The sequence below is a fragment of the Astyanax mexicanus genome, chromosome 16 (assembly GCF_023375975.1).
Source record: "Astyanax mexicanus isolate ESR-SI-001 chromosome 16, AstMex3_surface, whole genome shotgun sequence".
NCBI lineage: Eukaryota > Metazoa > Chordata > Actinopteri > Characiformes > Acestrorhamphidae > Astyanax > Astyanax mexicanus.
In genome coordinates this window covers 29,733,784-29,761,689 of record NC_064423.1, presented here as the reverse complement: position 1 = coordinate 29,761,689, position 27,906 = coordinate 29,733,784, and the positions used below count along the sequence as shown (strand labels likewise).

At 36.5% G+C, this 27,906-nt stretch overlaps 1 protein-coding gene across 2 annotated transcripts in view; it reads right to left on the bottom strand.

Moving 5' to 3' along the window:
- The window catches only part of mctp2b (multiple C2 domains, transmembrane 2b), a 42,141-nt gene extending 18,826 nt beyond the window's left edge, over nucleotides 1–23,315 (bottom strand). Inside the window, exons 1-4 of one of the 2 annotated variants that reach the window (XM_022669891.2) lie at nucleotides 23,142–23,315; nucleotides 9,365–9,954; nucleotides 3,944–4,009; nucleotides 2,495–2,612 (exon numbers count right to left, since the gene is read on the bottom strand). In XM_022669891.2, coding sequence (XP_022525612.1) covers nucleotides 2,495–2,612; nucleotides 3,944–4,009; nucleotides 9,365–9,874 — 694 coding nt within the window. In that variant the 5' untranslated portion in view covers nucleotides 9,875–9,954; nucleotides 23,142–23,315. The remainder of the gene's footprint in view (nucleotides 1–2,494; nucleotides 2,613–3,943; nucleotides 4,010–9,364; nucleotides 9,955–23,141) is intronic. The other variant, XM_007246135.3, reaches the window with a different exon arrangement.
- Nucleotides 23,316–27,906: the final 4,591 nt, after the last annotated feature.

Below are 27,906 nucleotides of genomic sequence, written 5' to 3'. Positions count from 1 at the left end.
ACAGTCCATTAAAAAAGAGCTATACAGAGACACCTGAGCACTTTTTTTTTTACAAAAACGGCTCACGTCATTCATTCATACTAGAGACCACAACTAGACATTTTAAAATGAAAGAAAAAACGACGGAAGGTGAGCTTTAAATAAGTCTTGGGGAGACATGTTATTAAAATGTTATAGACAGTAGACTAAATAGATGATTGCTATAAACATGATACAACATTGCTGATGTTCACACCAGCCGCTACTTCAAAGCTGACCTTAAGACAACTCATTCTGAGAGGCTCTATAGTTTTCCTTTCGCTTTCAGTGATGAGGCGTCTTCTGATTCTAGACAGAGCTAATCACTTTTGAGAACCTGTTCAGCCACAGTTTTGTGGCAGAATGTTTAAATGCCACGTGTAGTGAATAATCCAGATGCAGCTCATATTTAACTCCTTCTGATCACTGACCTTAAGGGGTTTTCATCACTGACCCCATGGAAACCTATAACCCATACTGATTCCCAGTTAGGCTACTTCTAAAGGCCCCAACATGACAATATTATCTAGTACTTGTACAGATCATTCAGGGCAATGCTAAACTGCATCTGTCAAAAAAATAGTTTGACAGGAATTCCGTAATTAAATTAAATGTAAAAAATTAAAATTCAACATTATGACTAATATGATTAAAATACAACTACAAACTACAAAAAATTGAAAAGCAGGGGGCTCCACTGCACTGCGAATACGTGCATGGTGTGACGTAGAGCCGCTCCACAGGCTGGGTGTTGCTTCGGACAGGTTTTGATCTGCTGTCTGGAATGCTGGCTGTGAAAGGAGTGGCATGTGTGTGTGCACTTTCTCTAATATGCGACAGTGTAGCAACAGGCCAAAAACAATACATTAAATAAATAAATAAATAAATATAATAAGAACTTGGACAGTAAATGTTGTTGTGGATGCAGTTTTCATGCAAACTCTGCCGAAACTAATTCCTATAGAAAAGTAGCTTAAACCAAATAAAGGTGAGCTTAGAGCGAATTATTAGAGAGAATGCAGAAATTCCTGAATAGTAACACTAAGGGCTAACACACCCTGTCTAACTTATTATAGGTTGTGATAATAGGAACCCTGTCTAAATGAGCTAAAAGCCACCTTATATCTACGACTAGTTGAGTCCTTCCAACAAATAACCATATATTTATATATTTTTTCATTTAAAAGTAAAATGTGCTTCATTTAGAGTTATATTTACTGTATTTACTTAATTCATGAAGACAGTTAGAATAAAATTAGCTTAAATTACTGATGCATTAAACAGAATCGTTTTTGCTAAAAAAAAAAAAATGAAACATTTGGCCAAAGCCTAAATACTAATGTTTTTTTCTGCAAGTTTTAATTCATTTTGTCAATTTTCCAATACTGCATAAAATAAAAATAACCTAAATTTATTTTGCCTTGCCTGGTTAAGAAAACGTACTTACAAAACTATAATGTATAAATATTTAATAAACACCAAATATTTGTAACATTGGAGCACAGCAGACATTAAAACAAAGCACAATACAGTTTCTACTACTACATCATCATCATTTATTATCTGGTAATGCATTTAAGACATTATCAAATCTCACAGACTGGATTATCCTCTAATTAAATATTGCATATGTGTATTTCGTCTTTATCTGTTCAACAAATGTAAATATGACTTGATTTTATAATTGCTTATTCCTCACCTGTTGCCTATATTACGTTTTCCGCACCTATTGTCTTTTCAGAACTAATAATTCCAAAGTAACCATGGAAATGTATGAAAAGCATCAACAAAAATGTCAGTAAAAATGTAAACGTGTGTTATATAACCATGGGAATTGGTGGAGCACCAGCATTGAAATTAGCACATGATAACTATAGAACTAGGTGTAGGGTAATGATGGAAATGGGTATAAAGTAATCTTGGCAGTATATGTAACAATTATACAAAAAATAGGTGTAGTATACATTGAACATTGGTGTAACCTACCGTTATGCACTGGTGTTATCACAACCTTGAAAATAGGTATAATTTACTACAGGGGTCGGCAATGTGGCCCGCAAGCATGAAAATTGTTTGAACTATAATGAACGATAATAAAAAATAAATAAATAAATAAAATGCTTCTTTGGTGAGCTTTTATTTAAATTCCTCCCCTGTCTCTCTGTCGTGCTCGGCGTGCCTTTAGTTTCCGCCTGTTCTCAGTTTTCCACCTGTTCTTGGGCTCCCTATCTCCCTGACAACACGGGTTCGATCCCGCGTGAGGAGCGGTGTGTTTATTTATTTTATTTTTTCCTTTTTTTTGGGTTTACCTGCTTTGAGATCACCTGCTCTGCAATTGGGTGCAACAACCCTCTGGGCTGAAGACCTACTAGTCTGTAGCACTCCATTCCATTACACTTCATTTTCCAAAACAGAATTTTTTTTATTGGCCTGCCACATAATGGTTTGGAAAATATCCAAAAGACAAGAGACTTACCACAGCGGTCTCTTATGACGAGGTCTCGTCCTTCTCTTAGGTTGATGCAGAGCAAGTATGACTTCTGCAGTTCTCTCTGGCTCTCCCCGATGCTCCCCGTCTCTCCTGACATGTCCATCTGTGAGTAAAAACACATTCTTTTACCGGGTTCTTCAATGATCAGGATCCAACAAGACCACCACAGAGCAGGTATTATTTGGGTGGTGGATCATTCTCAGCACTGCAGAGACACTTGCATGGTGGTGGTGTGTCAGCATGTGCTGCTGTGCTGCTGGACTTAGTTAGTTCTAACAGAAATATTTAGCCCGCAGCTTCCTGTGGGCAGCGTTCTGTGGATAGTGTCCTGTGGGCAGCGTTCTGTGGGCAGCGTTTTGTAACCACTGATAAGGACTAGAAAATGACAAACACAAACTGTGCAGTAACAGCTTCAGAGCTTGTGTCTCTGGCTTTACATCTACAAGGAACAGCTAGGTAGGAGTGTCTAACAGAGTGTAGTTATATTCTTAGTCCTTAGACATTTTAGTCTTTTGGTTATTGTTAGTTTTAGTCTAATGATTTTGAGTATATATATATATATATAGATTAGCATTGCTAAGGTGTATTACCCATTTGTTTTATAGAATGTAAAATGCAGTGAAGGCTGTATGAATTGTTTCTTGCGGCTCGAGGAAGAGGGACGTTTGTGGCCAATTTAACCAAAACACCTTAGCTAATGATGAAAGATTGCACAGATCCCTTTTACACACTAAACATCTCTAACTCAAAACCACAGTCATATCAGACTAGCTAACCTAACTAGCTAACATATTCTTTCTATTTATTTTAGTTTTCCATGTTAGCGCAGCTGAACTTATCCTATAAACAATGTTTATTTAGTAAGAGTAAGAGGAGCCACTGTGTAAATCAGTTGTGTGCGATTCAGAGAGAGGGGCTAGGAGGGGGGTGGGGGTAGGGGGGACTGGTGTTGTGCTGAATTCAGAACCCCCGCCAGGAAAGGCACCGCACACACCGTTTTCTTGTCTTTAACTTTATTTAGAAAATTAAATTACCCAAGAATCTGTTCTAAGCTACGCTGATTCACAACAAATGATATAAAAATAATCATGTCTCCTGCAGCCTCTCCCGTGAGGGTGTCCTTTTCCTGACAGGGGGGATGAATTGGGCACAACACCGGTCATAAAGACGCTGTGTTTCAATCACAGCTCAATAATATAATTTATTCCAAATAATTTCCCCATTTGTCAGTCTTTGACATTTTCGTCATAGTTTTCATTTTCAAGTATTATTTTTTATTGAGTCTTAGTCTTATTTTCGTTATGAAAAATAGGTTGTCAACGAAGATTTTTTTGTCATAGTTTCCGTTAACGAAATTAACACTGCCACTGTGTCTGAACACACACTAACACACAACCACACAGGCATGCACAGTAAGTTAACAGCAGTACTCACAGTATTTTGCTCAGTGTCGTGGAAGGTAAGGGAATCAGAGTCATTGTCCTCAATCCGTTTTCTCTGCTGCATTAGAAATAGATAAATAAAAAAAGCATTAAATTACTGAACGATAATAAATTGAACTGTCCTTTCACCCAACCCTAACACTAACCCAAGACAACCCTATTTCTACAAGAGCTAACCTGATATCAGGCTATCAGGTGTGATACAATCTACAATAGCTTCTACAGTGATTCTCTCTGCTGTGTTTGGGTCACATGTAAATGTATTATTGTAGCTGCATAACTGAGGTAAAGTAACAAAGCGAGCTGAGCTTAATATCTTTATTAAAAACACAGTTCCTGCAGGGAGCAGAGAATTTTAATCCATGGGAGCAGACGGCCAAGAATTCCACTTTCCATCACAAACATAATACATATAAAACAACTCAAGAACTGTTCTTATGAATAAAACAGTCCTCAGTGGAGAAGAAGGTGGTCGATTTTAGATGGTTAACTAGTAAATACTAGTACTAATAATAATAATAATACTTTTGGGTGCTTGTCAGAAGATCTGCCTACTAATCATATTGACCTTTGTTGATCTAAATATGTCAACATATCTACACTGAGAGGTCCACAAAACACTGTGAAATCCTAAAAAAATATACAGTATAATCAGTCTGTGTTGGAATGTAGTAACAAGAATATGATTGAATTCTGATTTATAATCCAAATTTCTTCCAACTGTAATACCACTTCACTGGCTGGTAGAGTGCAAGTTATACATCATTAAGGTTTTAGGACTTAAATTAGCTTGTTAGGCCGATGGTTTGCTTACTTTTATCCTTTAAAAAGTTCAAGTGACGCTATTTTTGCTTACCCTCTACATGAAAATGCTATTTTTGAAAAATTAAAAACTTGTTGCAGTGTTGTTGTGTGAAATGACAAAAGGGAGTAGGGATGCACCAAATATTTGGCAACCAAAATATTTGACCTGAAAATGTGCGCACTGCCTACACAAATTTAATTGAACTACAGCTTTAAGCATCATGTACTGCACTTAGTATCAGTTACTCTTCACAAACTGACTGTGTTTCAGCTGAAATACACAACCTGTACAGGGCTAGTATAGCAACATTATCTGGGGTAAATTATCTTTGGCAAATGTTTATTTACTAAAAGATTGTCTGCCTTTCTCTGTGCAAATTTCACTAATCTGTGACTTGATTAGAAAAGCACAACTGAGGTAAATTCATAATAGATATTGCACTGCTGAACTAAATTCAAGATTAGAAAAGTATTGTATAGTTAACATATTGTGTTTTGTCTGCTGGAATATTAATACTTGCTATAATAATAAGTGTTTAATATATAATAAATAAGGCAGACAACAAACATTTAGGCTCATAACATTTTTGTGATATTTGATATATTTATTTAATATGCTATTTGGCTTTCAGCTTTTTGCCAAATGTTTAATTATGTTTGGTTTCAGTTTTCACCAAAAATGTCCATTTCAGTGAATCTCTAAATTGGAGCTTTGTGAAAACACTGGCTGGCTGAATCTCAAATACCTCTGTACTCCCTGTGTAGTGAACTACATAAGACATAAAACTGCACACACAGAGCACTAGATTTCAGATTGTGACTTAAGAATTAATGTAAATACTCTTCTATTACAAACACATAATGCTCTGTTTAGATTTTGATTTTGTTATATACTACTAGCCAAGTCAGTAGAGTAGTATAGTAGAGTAGTTTAAGGAAAAAAACATTATTTTCGTCCTTCGTTGTGTTGTTTTACCAGGTAGTTTTGCCCTATACAGGGGCTACCATGCTCATATAAGCATTCTGGAGAAATCTGTGTTTGTAAAACTATTTGATACATGTAGATGTAGCCAATGTCCAAACTATCAGCAGCCATGTGAAAATGAACAAAAATTGATTCCCAGAAAGAAGAAGAAGTTCAAGTGTTTACAGAAACCTTCTTCAAAAGTTTCTTCAGTTTGCAATGTAATTAAGAAATGGCTACGGAGGAAAAACCTCAGCTTGGCTGCAACACTGCATTCAGAATGATTTAGCATTAGACTATGAAGGGGGGTGGTGCACTGTTCAACTGTGCAGCAGCATCTGTGCAAATATGAACTTTATGGAAGCATCACCATTTCTTGTCCTGTTGTCCTGCAAATCTGATGACGTGCAGATTTGTGTTTTCATGGTATGTCCTGTATATAGTCATAAACACAGACTTGTTGGACATTTTTCATCAGACAAAAGACATGCTAAAAGATTAATAAGTAAAACTGCATGGCACCCTTCCTCCAGTCACGCAATCCAATTACGAGAGGTGACTGGAGACTCCAGACACACAGAAATGCCAGGGGTAAACAGTAATTACTCTAATTGTTTCCTGTAGTGTCAGATCATTTGACATGGAAGTTAACGTCACGTATCAGAATCCTCACACCCAATACTTCCTCATCCAGTAAATGGACAAAAGTGGACCCAAAGCTCTACAGTACGGTACAGCAGTAGTTGTCCAACCAGCCTCCACCTGACACCCACGCCTGTGTGAGGATTTGCATAGAAGCCTTTTTATATAACTCTGTTAACACAGCTGACCTTCGCAAACAGTTCCTTTCAGCTGCTGCGTCACCGATGTATAGAAAGCCTGTTTACAGTGGGATTAATGTAGAGAAAGTGATGAAAACTAAGTTTACCAAACTATCAGTTGCTGTCTGGATTCAAGGATGGATGTGTGTTTGATTTCTTTATTTAATTCGTGAACACCAACAATACTTAGTATTTTACACTATGGACAAAAGTACTGGAACATCTGCTCACTTATTGTTTCTTTCTACATCAGATGTTATATATAGAGTTTATTTTGCTATTGTTGTAGTAACTAGTCTATAATCTCAGAGGAGGACCTTGTTCTGGCGATTTGATTGCATTCAGACTCTAGTTAATTAATGAGATCTGAATATTGGATGAATTTGACTCCCCCTCCCAGACACGCACATCACGCAACAGAATGAGCATAAAAGATTCCCTTTTTATTTCTGTTTATAATAAAAGGTTAATCTACAGTTACAGTAGGTAGAAGTAGATAGATAGAAAACCCCAGTGTAAGCCACTGCATCCATATGGCTGCACAACTCAACTGCACACCAAGGGGAGGTGAGCACAAGACCACTTCTTTTTGTCTATGGTTTGTTTTTAAGCTAAAGAGTTAAAAGACTTAAAAGATTCCTGTACAGAAAGTTCGAAACATCGAGAAAATATCAGTAGATCCGAGATGAGCCCTCCTCTTTTGGTCAACTGTGGTTTGTGGCACCTTTCAGACCTACTACTTTAATTCGTCCCCAAACTGAAAAGTCCGGACTAAACATATGGTAACAGAGGTACCTAAAAATAAATAAGCATTATTCAAGCATACCAGACTCATACCAGACAGTAGTAGACATAGTAACAATATCCGCATTTTCACTAGAATGTTCCTTCATTCCTTCTTCTAAGTCCGAACAATAAAGAACAGTATTTAGCAGACATTTGGTAACCTGAGATAAGTTATTAAAGTTCAAGTAAAACCATTTGATATTTAAAACCACATATCCGCATGTTTATGTATTTATACAGATGAAGTATGAGCTCAAGTATTTACAAAATGTTCCCAAAAAACAAAACAAATAAAGCTCAAGTATTGTTTACCTGTCTGAGAGCGCTAGCTTGACCAATTCTCCAGTCTGTCCTTGAGGAAACCCAGTATTTAACCTTAGTATTTACCATTCTTATCAAATAGTACATATATAATCAATCCTTAATTAAATGAAATCAGGTGATGGAATCAAGCAAACCCATGCAGAAGCAAATGGATGGAACTGAAGTGAGGAACTGTGCTAAAGGGGAAGTTAATCATATTTCCATATTTCAAATGCGTGGCCTTCTACGTTCTACGTTGGTTAAGTTGTTATAACATCAACTGCGTAATTCATTTGTTAAAACTAACTCTAACACAACCACCCAACCTGCTCCACTACAACCTTATTCAAAAGGCAAAATATATACATAAAACATGCACTGTGCACAGAGACGTCTGGACTGACCGACAGAAATGTTCTGTAATTACTTTGTCGTCACTTTAAATAATTAAAGACTCTCCAGGAGACTGAACAATGTAGTTGTGTTTATGTATTTGGCTATGTTTTGGCTGTTTATCTGCTGTGTTGGCATGGTTATAATATTTAGTGCTTTATTACTATAGTTGAGCTCACCTGGGAGGCAATTAAGCAAATTCTGAATATGGTCAGCAATTAGAATGGCAGTAAACTCTGATAAGGTCCCTTTACACCATGAAAATATTCTGGATAGGGAAATATTCAGGATGCATATTTATGTACAGCGATGTTTTCTACTACTGTCTACAATTTTTTGCATCCAATTTATACTAAATACCCTAATTCTTTACCCTATATACCCTCATTCTTTCTTATTTTACTATACTGTGTATGCTATTTACTAATAATTAAGAATAAATAAACAATTAATCACATAAAAAACGTTCAGTGGTCCTTAAAAAGGTGTAATTACTCTGCATAACTGCTAGTATATTATTTTATAATTGGCATTAAAGGATCATACATTTACATTTCTAGGACAATATACATACAGTGGCCTGCAAAAGTATTCATACCCCTTGAACTTTTCCATCCTTTGTCACATTACAACCACAAACAAATATATTTCAACAAAAAGTGGTATACAGTTGTGAAGTGGCAAGAAAATTATGAATTTTACAAATAAAAAAATTAAAAGTGCGGTGTGCAAAAGTGTTCATATTTTTCTTTGAGTGCAACCAATCAAATTCAGAAGTTGCCTGATGACTGCTAATGACTAAAAAGAGTCCACCTGTGTGTAATCTAATCCCACTACATATGCAGCTGCTCCGTGATGGCCTCAGAGGTTGGTGAGAATATTGAGGAGTAAACAGCATTATGAAGTCCAAAAAACACCCCAGACAGGTCAGAAATAAGGTTGTAGAGAAGTTTGAAGCATGTTTATGTTTAGGTATGGACAGGTCTGTAACAATAATTACATTATCAGTTTATGTATTAACATAATGCTAATCTGCTGCTTCTGTAGAATGTAACAGTAATTATGAAGCATTTTTCCTATCATTACTTAAGAAGTATTAAAATTTCTAGGCTCTAATTGCATTCAGACTAAAAAGCACCTGCTCACTGGCTTGTGTTTCATGTCTACAGGTTTTCTTTTCTTTCCTAAGGACAAGGAAATGATCATCCATTGTATCTTGCGGAAACAGACTTTAGATCAAAAACATGTCTTTTTTAAGACATAAAAAATGTTGAAAATTCTTCCCAGACATCTTGCGGAAATAATAACTTAAGAATGCAGAAAAGCTGAAACTCTCTCTTACCTCTGTTGAGTCCTCCAACACTTGCTGTGAAGGCACCTCCTCTGTGGACTGAGAACCAGGCTCCCTCTCTTCCGTCTCATCTGAAGCCTCCAGAAAAGAATCCTGCTCCTCTACATGACTGCCGTTGACTGACCTTTGGATTGTCCAATCTGAAGAGATTGTAGGTACATTCAGCAAGCCGTCTGGAACCGGCGTGCTGCTCCCTCTCTGTCGTAGAGGCAGGTAAACTGGGCTGCAGGGTTTGCTGTAGCACGGAGAGTCCGTTAAGGGTGTTGTCTGGAGGTTATGGACCGAGGCTGGCGAGGTCTCGGTCAGACGACTCACGTCCGGCACTGAGCAGCTCAGTCTCTTTCCCTGGTCCAGCTTCCACTGCTCCTGTTTGTCCTGCCGCTTGCGGGGGATTTTGGGGCTCTTGTGACCCCCATTGCCCCGTACGGAGTGGATGAGGGGCTTGGCTCTCTGCCGGAGTTTACCCCAAACCGTCCTTTTAGATTCAGTGGCGGGGTCCATTCTGAGTGGTTAAGTGTGGAAGGGCAAAGGGAAAAGTCGGCAGGGCGTCTCATATACAACAGCAGCAGAGTCAGGAAGGCCTGCGAGGACATAAGTGAATATAAATATAAGAGTACATACATTAATACATATATATTTTTTTTAAATGCAATGTCATTCAAAACCTTGGAATCACTTTTTGCTGTAAGATATGGACAAAAAATGGGCTATACTGTATGAGTTCAGGCCAACTTCTCTAAGATTTTTGAGCACTTCGTTTGGCTACACTCCCAAACTATCATTTAACATCAGTAAATTTTGCATTTTATTTGGAAATCGAGGGACTGGAGGAAGAATCTAGAGAAAGAGTGGAGAGACACACAGTCCAAGTTGCTTGAGGTCTAGTGTGAAGTTTCTACAATCAGTGATGGTTTGGAGAGACAGGTCATCTGCTGTTGTTGATCCACTGTGTTTTATTATCAAGTTCAAAGTCATTGCAGTGTTTTCCCACAAAATCTTACAGCACTTCATGCTTCCCTCTGCTGACAACTTTTATGGAGATGCAGATTTTATTTTCCAGCAGGATTTGGCACACTGCCCGCACTGTCAAAAGTACCAATTGGTCTTATATAACGTTCTCATCTTCTGAGACACTGATTTTTTTTTTATTGGCTGTAAGCCATAATCATCAACAATAAAAGAAATAAACACTTAAAATAGATCACTCTGTGTGTAATACATCTGTATAATATATGAGTGTCACATTTTGGACTGAATTATTGAAATAAAGTAACTTTTAACTGATATTCTATTTTTGTATTTTGGAGATGCACGAGTATATATTATTGTGACATAAAAAGACCGACAAAAGCTTTGCACCCCATTCAATCCAATGGGGAAAAAATCAGCTGTGGAAACTGTGTGTCAAAAAAAAAGCTGTATGCAATATATGTATGCAACTAAAGTGAAATCCAATAATGATAACAGTAATACTTGCTCAGTAAATCTGCTCAGGCCTTTAAAGATATGAGATATTATCAAAAAACATAAAAGTGAATAAAAAATAAATAAAAAAACAGACCTCAAAAGGATATTTCACATGCGGCTCAGCAGTGAATAGCTCCAATCTCACATGAACAGACTTGTTGCCCACAGCTGATGAGTCTCAGGCAGGTCATTTCTAATCAGCTTTAGAGAAACAGTCTTCTCTGGAAATGTTACGCTCTCAGCATTAATCAAATCAGCACATATCAGGACTCCAAACAAGCCAGAGGTTCAGTAGTTAGATTATTAGCCATGCGTCAATGAGGGGCGATTACGTCCACACCTCCTACATAAAATAAGCCAAACAACTGTAAACTGTTTACTGATGGTGACACTTCCATCATAGCACATTTCAAAAAGTCTCAATCTGATCTACTATGCATCTGAAGTGTTTTATTATTACACATAATCAACATAGAGGTTCTGTATTTCCTACTAGTATCTACTGTATACTGATTCGAGGATTGCTGATTCAAAACCTGGATCATGTTGCATTCCATCAGCAGCCAGAGTCGGAGAGAGAACTGCCTTTGCCACATGCTTTTGTCATTCAGCTTGGAGAAAGACTATGGTGTCTTTATATATTAATATATAAAGTAATATTCAGTAATTACTAGTAATATTTCAGTAATATTTAGTTTTTTTATTGAGAAATACAATTACGGAGCTAACTTTTAGCTCTGTTTATAAGATTCCTTTTAAACCATTTTGGCTCATCAGGTTTCCAATATTCTACCAAATTTGGTGTCACCTAGAAACTAAGACCCAGACTATGCCTCCTAGCCACCAGCATTTGGAGAATAAATGCTAGCCATGGTTCTACTGAGATTCAGGATTCAGTTACTAAAACGTTGTTACTGTACAGTTTAACAAGCTTGAAGGAAAGTGTTCTTATTTTAAATCAGCTAATATACACCTGCACTGCCCAAAATTAGCTTTAAAAGATTTTAATAAGATAAGATAAGATAAGATAAGATAAGATAACCCTTTATAAATCCCACAATGGGGAAACTTACAAAATGTTACAGCAGTACAGAGGAAAGGACAGAGAAACAGGTCCGGAAAAACATGTAAACAAATAATGCTAAATCTATATATACAAAAAATATTACAGGAAATATGTAAAAGATACTTAAAAAGTTATATATAGTAAATAAAAAATATATAGACCTAGTGCATAGAGATATGATTATGGTAGGGTGGACCAGTATTATTGCACAAAGGGTAACAGTGAATAAATAAATAGTAGATAAAAAGGTGAGAAAAATATTGCACGTTAAACATACTGTACAAATGGTGATGATAAGGGGATCACAGTACATGTAGCTCCCTAGTTCTCTCAGTCACTGATGGTCTTTACAGTTTTTAAGATGATTTGTCACAGTTTTAAGTTGGCACAAGAAGTGTCTGCTTCAAAATAAGTTACTAAACACCAAAAAGCCCTTCAGTCAATTCTGTCAAGTTTCCAGATCTCACTTAATGACTAAGATCGTGCAGGTAAAGACATGAACGGCTGCAGCTTATTCTTATTAATCTCTCCTTTAGGCTAAAGCCTAGTCTGATTAGTCAGCCAAAGTTTTCTGAACACGTATGTCTAGAATCAACAGGTCTGCTATCTGAAATAATTGACCAAACTTATACTGTGGAATCGTGGCCTCTTTAAAGCCTCAGTACCAAGAAAAAAATTTGCTCTCCTCCTTTACAAATGGTAGACAACTCTTTAATCAAAGCATATTTATGTGAAATCAGGTAAAATTACTATACTATATTATGTCAGTCCACAGGCTTCTTTCACTGACTTCTTGCTTCTTGGCTGCTCAAAGCCCCAAAGACCTCATCTTAGTAGCGTATTGGTGACACAAACAGAACAGTCTACTGGAATGTGTGGTCACCTCAACAGAAAGATCCCACCTCTTGCAATTGCAATACAAATCTTGAGAGGAACTGAGAAAATGTAGCTGAAAAACTAACGAAATATGAAATAAACTCCAAAGGGTTACTTTTCCACCTGGAAGTATATACCATCAGTTGCGTTCCCCAAATCAATCTAAACTTTGGCATCATTTTTTTTTGTTGTATCAAAAGATTCTTCGCTTTGGAACAGTCTTGAATGACTTAGCAGCTGAAAATATACCTCAGCTGCAGTCTAGGAACAAAGTTATTGTGTAAATTTGACACACAGGCTCTAATTAGGGAACTAAACTACAAATCGGCCTGTTTTTTTTTTTTCAACTGTATTTACATATACCTCTATTCCTCTATTTCTGTGGCCAATACTGTTACAGTTATTAGCTTCCTCAATAATCACAGAGGTTATTTATATTGTTTTAGCCCAGGAGCTTAAATTCAGAGAGAGATAATGCTAAAGCCTGGGGAGGTAAGTGCTAGGCCTAAAGCTTACCAGAGAGTGGTTTGTGGGAAAGCGCTGCTTGGGAAAGCCCAGCCCTCTCAGGTAAACACAACAGGTACCAAAAGCTAAAAGCTAACCGTAGCCAACTGTTTATAACCTCCCATGTCTCACACTGTGCAGAAAATACAGAAACCTAAGTCACATGGAAAGAAACAAAAGAAGCAATATTCTTGTTATAGTGCTAAACAAATGACTAATAATGCTATGCTACATTGCTAATGTGAGCCACTGTAGTGATGAAAACAAGCTCATCAGAGCAGAGCTCAATTTTTTTCAATTTTCCCAGAGCCAACACCAAAAACAACAATGTGTTTCATTCGGAGGTAAAATAAGGCCCTTTATATAATTAAACATTAACTTAAAAAGGACTCAGTGTCTTAAGACTTTAAGACTGCTTTTTTCTTGAATAGGCCACAACACAGCTAATCAGAAGGTGGTCCAATGATAATGCAAAAATTAATTCCTAACGTTTTAGGTACACAAACCCCCACAGCACTAATTTACATGTCATTTCCTACTTCTGTTAACCTGCGTAGTAACACACGGACGAGATACTTCAATTAAACAGCAGAGAAGTCATGCTAAGCATTAACCTTATTAACACCTTAACACCCTGCACTTCCTACACTGGATGTCAATTCCCTCTGGACCACCATCTTCCTGTGAGACCTTGTTCCCAACCAAACCTTAACAACTGCAGCTAAACTAGGTCTTCTGAAGATGAGGTGTGACAAACGAGGGCTTGAACTCAGCTTAGGCAAGCAGATGGATCTCTGGGAGGTCTATCTGGCCACCTTATATCACTGAAAACAAGAAAAAAATTTAAATGTTTGTGTATCTCATTTTTTTAACTGTCCATATATAAAAAAACTAATCAGCAAAAAGACAATTTTCAAGTGAGTTTGGTTTTAATATTAATATTAGTCCTTCAAAGCTTCCACATATATAAAGCATTGCCTGAAATGTATTGTTTAACATGTTCTTGTGGAATTTCTGTACAAATTCAAGGGATAACCTTGACCGCTGGGTGAACAAGTCACAACATAGAGCAGCCAAGCAGAACAGAGGTCGTTCAGACAAATGAGTAAGTCTTACAGGGCATACTTAGCATAGTTGAATAATGAGATTTCTTTCTTCTGTTGCTTCTTCTTCAAAAGAAAATTCAGCAGAATTAAAAGAGAACTAGTAAATAAGCCAATCTAAAAACTTGCCATATTCCTAAGAATATAGTGTTGTTGATACTAGAGAGCAGCCCGTCACCTCCAGGCTCTGCTTTTTTATGAGAATGCAGGAAAGGAGCCTAAATTCAATGTGAAATATTGTTAAAGCCTGGAAAAGTGCTAGGCTAAAAGCTAACCTAAGCATGGTTTGGGAAAAGCTTTGCTTGTGGAAGCCTTGTCACAGCTAAACACAACCGCGCCCCTCCAGTAAACACAACAGGTACAAAAAGCTGAAAACTAAAAGCTTACCGTGGCCAACTGTGTTTACCCTCCCATGCCTCACACTGTGCCGAAAATTCGGCAACACTTTTCGGAAGGACTTCAGACATGATAATTACAACAAATGTTTACAATATATGATATACAATGCTAAACTAATGCTATGCTATGTTATGCTACATGGCTACTGTAAGTGGTTGTGGTAACATAACAATGACCACTTGAGTTTCTGAATCAGTTTCTCTTATATTGCTATTTCTTGGTTTATGTTTAGGTTAAGTATAATGAACATTGTTGTTTTATTCTACGGACAACATTTCAGAGTACAGAAATAAATATTTGGTGGAATAACCCTGATTTTTAATCACAGTTTTCTACATCTTGGCATGTTCTCCTCCACCAGTCTTACATAACTTTATACCACTCCTGGTGCAAACATTCAAGCAGTTCATCTTGGTGTAAGCCTCAGAAAGCCTGATAGCATCTTAACATGCATCTCCAGTGAGTTCAGTAAGTTCTAAACAAGCCACATCTCATCATCATAACCAGCAAAAAAGGCAAACACAGCAAAATAAAACCTTGCAGGCTAAATTAATAAGCTGCACCAGCAGGATGGGTGGGTGCAGCTGAGAATTAATGCTCTAAGCTGCACTTAGCACAGAGAAAAAGAGGAGGGGAATAGTGGTGGATTAGTGTAAAGCTCCATTTCAGCCAACAACACCTGCCCACGTCATCCTGCAGAGAAAACGCCTCTCATTCAAACCCTCCAGCTGAAAAGGCCAAGTGAGGCCGAAGCTCCTAACAGCTTTAAACTCTGTCCTCAACAGGAACCGTGTCAGATATGAACTCAAACAGCGGTTATGGGAAAATGGCACTCTAACTGGGTGTAGAGTGGGACTATACGTCACTGCGCTCTGTAAACAGATAAATGACGGGATAAGGAACAACAGGGAAAGGGAAAAGCCATATGCTGGAAACCCCTCTGAAGTCCCTTCTGAATTAAACATAAACAGAAAGCCTTGCTGGATGACTCTCTTTTACTTCAGTCATTCCTCCCTGTCCAGCGTGACCCATATTAAAAAGCACTAAAATGTTCCACAAGTAAAACAGCACACTGGAATGATCAATAAGGCAGCATGATGTTAGAAATACCAAACAAAATTATGTTTTTCTTTGCAAAGAGAGCACATTAAGAAGAATTTTAATCTTCTATAATTAAATGTTTAAATGTTTTTTTAAGCAGTGTAAAACTCTATTATGCTATTATATCCTTTTTACATAAGTGTCAAATAATGGTCTTAAAAACAACAATACTGCAATTTCCAGATATAAGCCACTACTTTTTTTTTTTTAAACGTTTTAAACATTCCGGCTTTTTTTCGATGCAGCTAATTTTATTTTATTTTTTTACCTGATGCCTGATGCAGCCAAAACATGGCAGTTTTCAAGATATGTAAGTGTGTAGATTAATCTACCAGACTCAAGACAAGGAAGTAAGAAATGGTAAGGAACGGTGGGAAATCATTTACCAAAACCAGTAAATTCTAACAGCGCGAAGCAGTATCAAAAAATCCACTATCAGCAACGGGTTTCGAAAGGCTAGACTGCTGCCTAATGAAAAGGACAGCACAAGCTCAAATGAAAATTTGCCTGGTGACAAAAGTGACAATAAGTATTATGGCGTTTAAGTGCCATTTTAAAAAAAAAAAAAAAAAAAAAAAAGACGAGAGACGCCTCACATGTCGTCAGAGTGGACGATACTTCGCAGAGCTGTGCATGTTACCGGTACATATTTAATAAAAATAATAAAAAAATAAAATAATTTTCAACTTTGTGTAAATATATCATGTAATATTATTGACAACTGCGGCCTGTATATGTACAGATTTTATTATTTTTTTATAAAATTAGTGGGTGCAGCTTACATTCTGGTGCGTTCAATAGCCCTGAATTCACGGTATTATCATTAATCACGGTTATTTCTAGGATAATATACTGTCCAAACAAAATCAGTTATCTTGACTGGCCTTTATTAAAGTATCACAATATTTTGTCTATCGCAAGACTGATTTTTAAAAACACATTATCGACTTTTTTACTATTGGTTTAGATGTATAGATGTCAGACAGTGTTAGCAGTGTTGTAGTCCGTTATTAGGTCCCGCTGTTCTGATTGCATAAAAGGCTAATTTTTCTTTTACTCAGATTTTATAATTATGATAGTGTTTTATATTATGATATACTACAATTTTAACAATCACAATATACATCGCCGTGCTTGGGTTTGTGATGTTGTAATATCGGTGATATTTACAGAGTGATTCATTACACTGAATAATCTTATGAAGTGGGCAAAATGTTGATGCTGCAATTATCGTAATTGCTGTTTACATGCAACACTTAAGCGGATTAAAATGACTGAGCCCAGCTGATCTGGCGAAATATTAGGTCATCAATGAGATTTCTGTAATAATGCAACACTGAAATCTCTTTTACATGCAGACATGAGTACAATTGTTAATTTGTATAGCCAAATATTAACAAGTACTATCTGTGATGAGAACACATGATGAGATGCAATTACAGCTAAATAACTGTGTGTTCAACATACACATCAATAGCAACTACTTACAGATAAATACAGACATTTGCAGACATGCTAAAAGCTAATCCAGCTCTGCAGATCACAATGTAGAGATGCAGATGTTGTCCTTCACCTTTCATTGCTTAAAAGACAAGACAAATATACAGCATGACTAAGACCAAGACTAGTCATCACAACACAAACACTGCATGAGTCAGGCATTGCCACACCACCAGATGCTGATGAGCTACTGAATTATTTATAAAAATATATATATATATATATATATATATATATATTTGCAAAAAAAATCCCTCAAATTAAAATTGAATGCTTGAAACGTGTATCCTGTAACTAGTGGTAGCTGTAGTAGCAGCAGCTATCTTCCTGAGGCGTGAATTTGCACTCTATTTTTGTAATTTTTGTTGATAGATATGGTGTCTCAAATCACTTAAGTGAGTCTATCTCAGACACATTATCAGTGCACATGATAATTTAGACCTACAGTTTGCATAACATTTGTTAACTGGTTACTTTAAGGTTGCAGTACTTGTTATACATATATATATGATATTTGCTAAAGGAACCTCAGTTGTTTAAATCGCAGTTAAGTCGTAATGCCCTGCTACATCTTTACATAAAGGCAACAGATCTCTCTCTAATTTATCTAGCAAACTAAAAAGCTGCAACCATGCATCATACTGAGTGTGTTTTACAGGAATAAATGTGATTTTATGTACATACAACATACAGTTTTATGTTTCGTGTAATGTTTACATTGTGTTATATTGCTCATGATGAGCGCCAGGTGTTTTAACCCCAAACACACACAATGCCGAATAGGTAAACAATACTGTCAGTTTCCTGTGTAGTGATAAACTGTTACTCACTACTGCCTACATGGTTTAAATGCCTTCCCTCTCTAAATTCCCTGTGTAGTGCACCTATTTATCTATTATTGTTCTAATAAAGCCTAAAAGTCTATATTAGGTTGCACCGATGGGGGAATTCTGGACTGATGCAGATATTGATTTTACCAAAGCAAACTGTCCTGCTTGAAGTTTTGCACCAGGAGTGGCATAAAGTTGTCCAAAAGCAGTGTGTAAGACTGGTGGAGGAGAACATACCAAGATGCATGAAAACTGTGAATAAAAATTTACATAACTTACATAGTCTGGTCACATTTCTACATACTGACATAAGAATTTTTTTTTGGATGAATTCAGTGAGCAGCTCATTCATGTATTGTGGGCACATGACTTTAATGAACAAGTAATTTCATAACTTGTACTGAATTCCTGAACAGTTTGTTTTATAAATCAGGTCGGAACTAGTTTTATGGAATAAAGCAATTGAATAGTAAAACTGTAGGAACAGACTTGCAGAAGCAAAAAGTACACTTTTAAAATGAGCTAGTTTTTTAATTCAAGGACTAACCCAGCACTTAAACAGTGTGTAAATAAGGTCAGATGAAAGAACACACATTCACACACCGTCCTGTGATGCTCTCAGGAAGTTCAGAGCGCTGTAAGGAACTTCACACATCTTTTAAAAGGTCTGTGACACACATGACTACATGGGCTCTATTGAGTTAAACCATTTATTTAACAAGCTTAATACAACAACAGATCTGTTAATACAATAAATACATCAGCAAAAATCAGTTTGCAATATTGGCCAAATCTAATACCAATAGGATTCCGATACAATTGTGAGGTTTTCAAGGGATGTCCTCATTTTTTCACATAAATCTATGCTGAAATTGCATCCAACCATTTTATAGCTTTACTAAATGAACCACTACACCATATGAAGAAAGTCCATAAACCTTTACTTCTGCCAAGCCCACACACAATCATTAACCTGTCAGGCAAACAAAGCTTTCGGCTTGATTGAAATTGAGGCAATCCACTTTTTCCCCCCCTCTCTCACATTACAGAGGCAGTCCGACCACGCTCTGCAAACTGGCCACTAATCCTGCTCGACCTCACCATGCTCATTCTTTCAGCTTCTCTCTCTCTCACACACACAGAGCCGGGCTGGGCTGAGCTTTACTCCATCCTCCATCTGCACCACAGTCCAGAGCAAAAAGACAAGCTGTTACGGGAATACTGTGTCCTCCCACCCACTAAGCAGATCAGGAATCAAAAAATAAAAATAAAATCCGTGATTACATAGCAGAAAGCAGACGGGATTAGTTAGAGGCTACACGCTTCCAAACATTTGTTTGTAACAAACGCTAACAAGAGTGGGAATGTTGTCAGGAGTTTCACAATCACTAAAAGCTGGACACTTCTTTCCTTTTGGCATCATGAGAAAGAAAAACACAGAGAAATTCAAGCTTGAGCTGCGACCAGTAATGCTTTCCCATTAGTGCTGCTGGAAACCCCGCCAAGTGTAGGATTTCTATGCCAGTTAGAATTTGGTTGCTTATACGCCCCTCAGCTGTATTCCTACAACAATAAAAAAAAGAATGAAAACTGGCCCACTGTGAACTACAGCCCCACTGTTTATGTAGTCTTGGTTTGGGGGGGGGGGCTGTATTTATCTTGGCATAGGTGAATAATGAAAGTCTTCTATGTTAAAATGACACACATTAATCCTTAAACACCATTGTCTCTTTATTTAAAAAAGAATCCAGTAGAACCAAAATAATTTGAATTCATTTATACTGCCCAAATCTACACTGTTCCAACCCACTAGTGAAATGCTCTCTGCTTTCATTAAATGCAATAGTTTCTCTAGGAGAATACGATACCAAGAGGACAGCGACACTATGTAACAACAGGAATTCTTACGAAAACAGTTTTTTGTTGTTTCAGTTCTAAGACATGCTAGCTAGACTAAGCTATGCTATTCTACAAAGCTATGCTACACATATTACTTATGTTGCCAAAATCTGCATAGTTCCATCTTAGTAGTAAAATATTAGTAGTAAAGTATTAGAGCCATCAGGATGTTGAATGATCACCATCCCACCTTATTCCCAATTCCCGAAAAAAATCCTAAAAGTACTGGATGGAGCACCATCATTCCAGAGTGCAGTTCTACTGCACCCCAGCTGAATGATTGGGTATTTATAGCCCTCTATCACATAGAACATGGTACCAATATGTCATTTTCATCTGCTCAAGAGAGTCCTATTCTACTGCCAGTATTTTTCTACAGGGATTAGATAAACTGTGTGTGTGTATTTGCACAAATGTGTCAGCCACAGTTGCAACTTACAGTAGCTGAAAGCATTCATTTGATAGGGTGTCCACAAACATTTGGATACGAAATGTATCTCCATTTTTCCTCACTCTTTTTGACGAGTGATTATGAATGTATTAATATTTGGGTGTAATTCCTCCTTCTGTTTTGTACTTGAGCTACATAAAAAGCACATGGGAGTCATCTGAATGCAAGTTTCAGTGGAATTTATTGAACTCCTAAGCATCCTAAAAAAAAAATACAAAGGTCTTAACATGTTCAGTGGTGCATATTTGCTTGGTCTCAGAAGTCTTCTATAGCTTCCCACTGACTGAACTATGAGGTTAATATAGTTCAAAGCAAACAGCTCTGATGCTACGGTAGTGCTAATGTGGTTTCTGACACTGCAGGACAGTTTCCCAGACAGGGATTAAGCCTAGTGTTTTATAGAGAAGCTCCAATTCAGAATGCAGTGCATGATCCCTGTCTGGGAAGCTTATCCCATATGACATGGCCTACTATTATTCATCAGGATGCACACAAGACAAAAAAAATGTTAATTTGCATACTATTGACTTTTTGTGTAAATCATACTGCTATGTTCAATATCACAATATTGATTAAAGGCCTAACTCCACCCAAAATTCAATACAGGCCTTTGCTCCAATGTAATCAAATTCCAAAACAGATCTGGTGTCCAAAGTTTGCTTCTTTAGTTTAGCACTGAAGCTAAATGCAGTATGCGTCAAAGAGTAAAGATGGTAGTAATGGTGTAATATAATCACAGTTCATGTCACACCATGGTTTATGGTTCACAGTTCAGTACGAGTATAGCACAAAAAAAAGACCATCCCAACTGTGAAGCATGGGGGTGGGCGCATCATGTTGAGCGCAAAGGCCTGAAAATGCACACTCATCAACAATACATGCAACTCATGGACATGCCAAACGACATTGGGTCAGCAGCTAACTATAAATTATTACCACAGGGGATGGCCAGCATGCTCATGGGAAGGCGATGTGAATTATATACAAATTGTGGTATCTAGTGAATATTTATTTCAATTGCTGCATCATTTAAGGTGGAAGGTAACATTGGAATAAAAACCCATGTTCAGCTTTATTAGGTTACCTTTGTACTAAAAGTAGTTTATTTCACCATACTACTGAACCTGGTATAGTTGTCTAAGCAGCCACACAACCTGATGCTTCCAACCCCATGCTTAACTGTTCAAATTGTGTTTATAATAAAATGCAGTGTTATGTTGGTATTTTGGCTAAAAATCTTCATTTATTTTGCCTTGTATGTTCACAAAACCTTATCCACATTTAGCTGACCAGATGTGTTTTTCTTTAGAAATGGCTTATTATAGCCACTGAATCACATTGACTACTATATATATTTTTTTAGTAGAACTACAGATTATTTTCTTTAACCGCTACATTGTTTAAGGTGGAAGGCAATCAGATAACCTACCCAAGATAAACTGATTAACCTATAGAAGTTCCTACTATTGTAGCCTAATAGTAAGAAGCTGACTCACAGAGGAGAAATGTGGTAGAGGTGTCTTACGCATCCACACAACCTGATGCTACCACCCCCGTGTTTAACTGTTCAAATTCTGTTTGCAATTAAAAAGCAGTGTCACGTTATATTATTTTTATTATATTTTATTTTGGCAAAAAAGCTGTGTTGTTTTTGGTCTCTCCTGTAAACAAAACCTTATCCCACTTTTAGCTGGAGTAGTCTGACCAACTCCAGATGTGTTGTTCTGTATTCTATCCATCCTCAGATTGACTACTATATACTAATGCATCTTAAAAAACAATATCATTGAAAAAAATACTTTATTTCAGTAATCCAGTTTAATGTGTGAAACTCATATTATATAGATGTATTACACACATATTGATCTATTTTAAGCAATTATTTATTTTATTATTGATGATTATGGCTTACAGACAATGAAAACCTAAAAATCAGTCTCAGAAAATTACAATATTATATAAGACCAACTGGTACTTTTGGACTTTTGGCCACTGTGTTATATCAAGCCTAGTGTCAGAAAATCTTACAGGACTTCATGCTTCCCTCTGCTGACAACTTTTATGGAGATGGATTTCATTTTCCAGCAGTACAAATTGATCTTAAAAATATTCAAACATTTTGTGTTGTTATTGGCTGGTAGCCCTAATCTATATATTTAGGGCTAATCTAACGTTATATATGAGTTTCACATTTTTAACTGAATTAATGGAAGATATAAAGTCATTCTTGATGATATTCAACATTTTTGCACTAGTATGTAGTAGAACTACAGGTTATTTACTTCAACTCTGCTTTGTTTAAGGTGGAAGGTAAACATAGGTTAAGATAACATAGGTTACCTAAGATAAACTGATAAACATAGTGACAGAAGTTCCTACTACTGTAGTTTGCCTAGTAATGAGATGTTGACTCGTGGAGGAGGAACCTGGTAGAGAAACCTAGTAAAGGTGCCTAAGACAGCTTAACTCACTTAAACCTCAGTCAGTTCAGCCTGGAAGTATCAATAACAGCCGGTCCGGCGTGTTGGGCTGCCGGACTGTACTTATTATAAGAAATATGAAGATAACTTACCTCATGTCCAGCGTTTAAAGCGCGTGGACACCATCCTACTCCGAGCTGTGTGTTGAAATACCGGAGAGAAACATGTGCAAACAGAAGGGGCGGTGTTTACAGAGAGAGAGAGAGAGAGAGAGAGAGAGAGAGAGAGTGAGAGAGAGAGAGAGAGAGAGAGAGAGAGAGAGAGAGAGTGAGAGAGAGAGAGAGAGAGAGAGAGAGACTTCCTTAACTACAGCCTGTCCGGCGACATCAATACACATTATTAAACCGTGTTTATTCCATGCTGGTCTTCATTCAGGTGGAAAGTTTGCTGTTTTTGCTTTTTTTTTTGTTCTGAACTGAACTGAATAGCACTGATAGCTCCTTCACTACTCTCTTCTTTCCCCTTAATTTTTACCATGAGAAGTGTTACAAATGTTGTTCATATGTTGCTAATTCACCAGTTTTTGTTAGTCAGATGTATTTTTCTCACTCCACACACCAGTAAACTAATATAAATGCAAAACAAAACTATAATATATGAATGCTGTTGATTATTATAGGAGTGTATATGCTGCCCCCTCCTGGCCGAAGAGTGAAACAGCACAATTAGAAACACTCTGGGAGAACCAATCACATGTCTTTATTTACTAATAACTGTAAACGTGTTTAAGTTCAATTAATACATTTCAGTTCTCAAAACTGTACGTTGCTGCACTGATTTTAACCCGTATTCTTGCACTGGATAACTATAGAGTGAAAGACAGGTCAAAAAAAGTTCAGAAAAATGGGTACCATATACTTTACCCTGATTTGTGGGCTTAATGCTTTTTTCTGTGTAACACACAAGCTAATAGGAACAATTATTTTACATAAAGTAAAAAGTAATATACCTGCCTTAAAAATTTAGTTAAGCAAAAACGGATTAAAAAGTTAATCATTCGATTTTTTTTTTTAAATGTGAATTGATTGTGATCAGCCTTAAAAAGATCACAAAAAGAGTTTTAAAAGACTCAAATTACATTTTGAAAAGAATAAAATTAGATTTGAAAAATGATTTAAAAAATACATTAGCAAAATATTTAAATTATTATTAAAAATGTGCAGTCTACAAAAAGAGCAGAATTTGAGTATTTTTAAACAGTGATTCAAATCTGCCCTCAAAGATTGGAATCTTTTTAAGATTGACTTACACTACCTTTTAAAAGATTCTAAATAAAAAAAAAAAGGATTTAAACTACTTATCAAAAGATTCATTTTTTTTTCAAACAGATTCAAACTACTTTTCAAATTAAAAAATTTGAAAATTGATTCAAACTACTTATTAAAAGATCCTACATTTTGAAAAAATAATTCAAACTACTTTTTAAAATAAACCCAATCTTTCTGGAAACTGTTGTAACCATTTTTTTTAAATCTTCCTATCTTTTGGAAAACTGATTTAAATGGATTCTTAAAAGATTTTAATCTTTTTGAAAACAGCTTTGAACTATTTATAAAAAAGATTTAAATATTTGGGAAAACTAATTCATGAATCATATTTGCAAAATATTTTAATTGTGCTTTGAATAAATCACTCATTTGTAAGGTTTACTCGACTATCAAAAATCTGATTTTAATTTATAAAAACAGATGCCATTAACAAGGACTTAACACTTTTAAACAGTGATTCAGAGCTACTGAAAACTCTATTTAATATTTGAGGGAAACTCGTGTAGGAAAGAGGAGAGATAGCACTCTAGCTAAATAGAGCTAACACTGCGACTAAACCATCAACACGGACAATATAATCAAACAAATCAGCAATAATGCAATAAATCAATCTCGCTCGAGCGAGCAGCAAAAAGGGTCAGCAGTTTCTCCGCGCAGCTTTGAACGAGAGACTCCGCCCATTTCTGTTACGTTTCTGCACCTGATTGGTGGACGTGATTGGCGATGATTGCGCGTTCCACCTATAGGGAATATTCAATTTTATTATATTATATCATACAAAAAAGATATAATCCATTAATAGTTTCGACTAGAGGTGGGCGATACCGGGAATTTTGGTATCGATCCGATACCAAGTAAACGCAGGGCCAGTATTGCCGATATCGATACTGATACTGATACTTTTTAATATTTAAGCTTTATAGATCCAAATGATCCAAAAACCTAGGATATAATTTCACCAAACATTGTAAGTGATAACAAAATACTTTAGTATCACAATCAACATTTTTTGTTTAGAAACAATGGAACAGTAACAAAACAAAGTTTAAATATAAAATAAAAAAATATAAAAAAAAAAATAAAAATTCTCCCCTCACTAGACATCTTTTCTAGTTCTTTGTTTCTTTTTTAATTGAACTGTCATTTGGAAAAACAATAAAAAATAAGGAATTGTCTTCCTTTCAGTGCAATTCAAATGCAAGTTTTTCTTAAATAAACAGAGTGTAAAAAAATATCACTCAACACAAATCTCCTGAGGTAGAGGCGTGTCGACTCGAGGAGAGCGCTGAGTGGGCGGGGCCAGGCTGAGCCTACCTGCGTGGCGGTTTGGCTGGCTTTGCTGAGCCATGTGACGCATGTGCAACAACAAGAGACCAGAGAGTAGACTGTGGTGAATCTTGTGCGGAGCAGTCAGTGCGTGCGGCAGAGAAAAAAGCTTGAATATCGATATTTTTACACGAGTATTGCTCAATACCAATACCAGCGTTGGTATCGATATTATCGATATTTGGATCGATCCGCCCACCTCTAGTTTCGACAAATCTGGCGCATTTAGACTAGTAAGGGGGTTGGATAATTATAATAAGAGCTGTAATGAATGGGATTAATAAAAAACAGGAACTATATATCCTTCTGTAATTTCATATAAACAGAAAAAAGAAACCTTTTATCATCAATCATTGCTTTATGTTCCTATTGCTGCAGCGCAGCGTAGAGACTGTGTGTGTGCTGTCTAAATACATTCAAACTTGAACAAATTTGCCAAAATAGAATTAATCATACAGTACCAGTCAGAAACATGGACACACCTTCTCATTTAATATTTTATTATTTTTCTTACATTGTAAATGAATACTGCAGTCATCCAGACTATGAAGGAACACATCAGTTCCATTATATAGTTAAAGTAAATGTTAAACAAACCAAAATACTTTCTGGTTTCTGAGGCTGGTCACTCTGATTAACTTATACTGTACAACAGAAGTAACTCTTACTCTTCCTTTCCTGGGGTGATCCTGATGAGAGCCAGTTTCAGCATAACGTTTTTGGATGGTCTTTGCGGTGACTTAACATGAGAATACAAATTTTTTTCTTTACTTAGTTGAGTAGTTTTTGCCATAATATGGATAGCAATATTACTCAAATAGGGCTATTCACTGTAGACCAACTGTACCTCTTCACAACTTTACAACTGGTGCTCCTAAACACATCAAGAGGCAAGAAATTCAAGTTCAGCACAGCTGTTAACTGAAAGATATTCCAGGTGACTCTACCTCATAAAGCTGACTGAGAAAAATTGAAGGATCTAAAATATAAAAACTATTTTGGTCTGCTAGATATTTTTTTTTTGTTTTTCCTCAAGTTTGAAAGAGTTTAGTATTAATCTACAATGCAGAACATTTAAAATGATGAAAAAACATTGAATTTAAGGTGTGTTCAAACTTGTGACCCCTACTGTATTTGCTAAGTGTCATATCAAAGGTCTCCTCTATTTACACAGCACACACTGTGGTGCATTAAGATGTGTGTTTATATATGGGTCATACATTTGACTTTGTTTCTCTCTGAAGTTTCTGAATAGAAAGCAGTGTTTAGTGTGTGCCCTTCAGAGGATGAATTAGTGGCACAAAGACCATGTGAATTTACTTAAAGTCAATGTAAAATAGGTCACATCTTTCCCAACACCCACCGACGTCCTCGTGCAGTGAACGGCCTAGTTTCAGTCTGAGAGTGAAGAAAGATCAAGTGACTTACAACAGACATACTGTATGTGGTGGTAGTGTGACTTTGTATTATTAATTTATACGTGGATGTTGCACCCTTGGGAGTCTTAGTTCCTTCCATATACTAAAGGTCTGTTCACAGCAAGTCCAAATGCTAGTGGACCCTCCTTCTAATAAATGCTTGAAGCTACTTTAAATTGTACCTATTGCTGATGTTGTCCCTGTTGAGAAGTACTGCCAGTAGAATATGGAGCAGAGCAGCTGTGTTCTCTTGAATGATGCTGGTCTGTCCATGCTGGGGTGAGTTGGGGAGTTGTGGGTGAGGTGAGGTGATGATCATCTAACATCTTTGCCTCAATAATGTTGTAATTCTTGTCCCTGAACAACATTAAATATTAAATAAGCAGTAATCAGATTATGAAGTGCACATAAAAACACTGGTAAATCCTCTCAGCAGTGGCAAACAAGATGAAATCACAGGTGGTGTCCCCAACGCTGTAGCATCAACCACCAAGATTCCAGAAGAACCCACCAGCTAACCTCAGCTAAGGTACAGTGCATCTAGAAATTATTATCAATTTTCTATTTTATTTTGCTACATGATACTGTGTTATTACTCTGTAATACATAACATCTCCTTGAGTCCTTGAATCATGATGACAAATAAAAAAAGTTAATTTTAAACATATTCAAAATAAAACACAACAATATGACATAAACAGACTTCGTCATGACACTCATTTGCAAATTGAGCTCCACTGATCATCATTTTTTTGCAACTTGGTTAGGATCCACCTGTGGTAAATTAAGTTATATGGACATGATTTGGAAAGGGACACACCAGTTCATACAGTATAAAGTCCCAT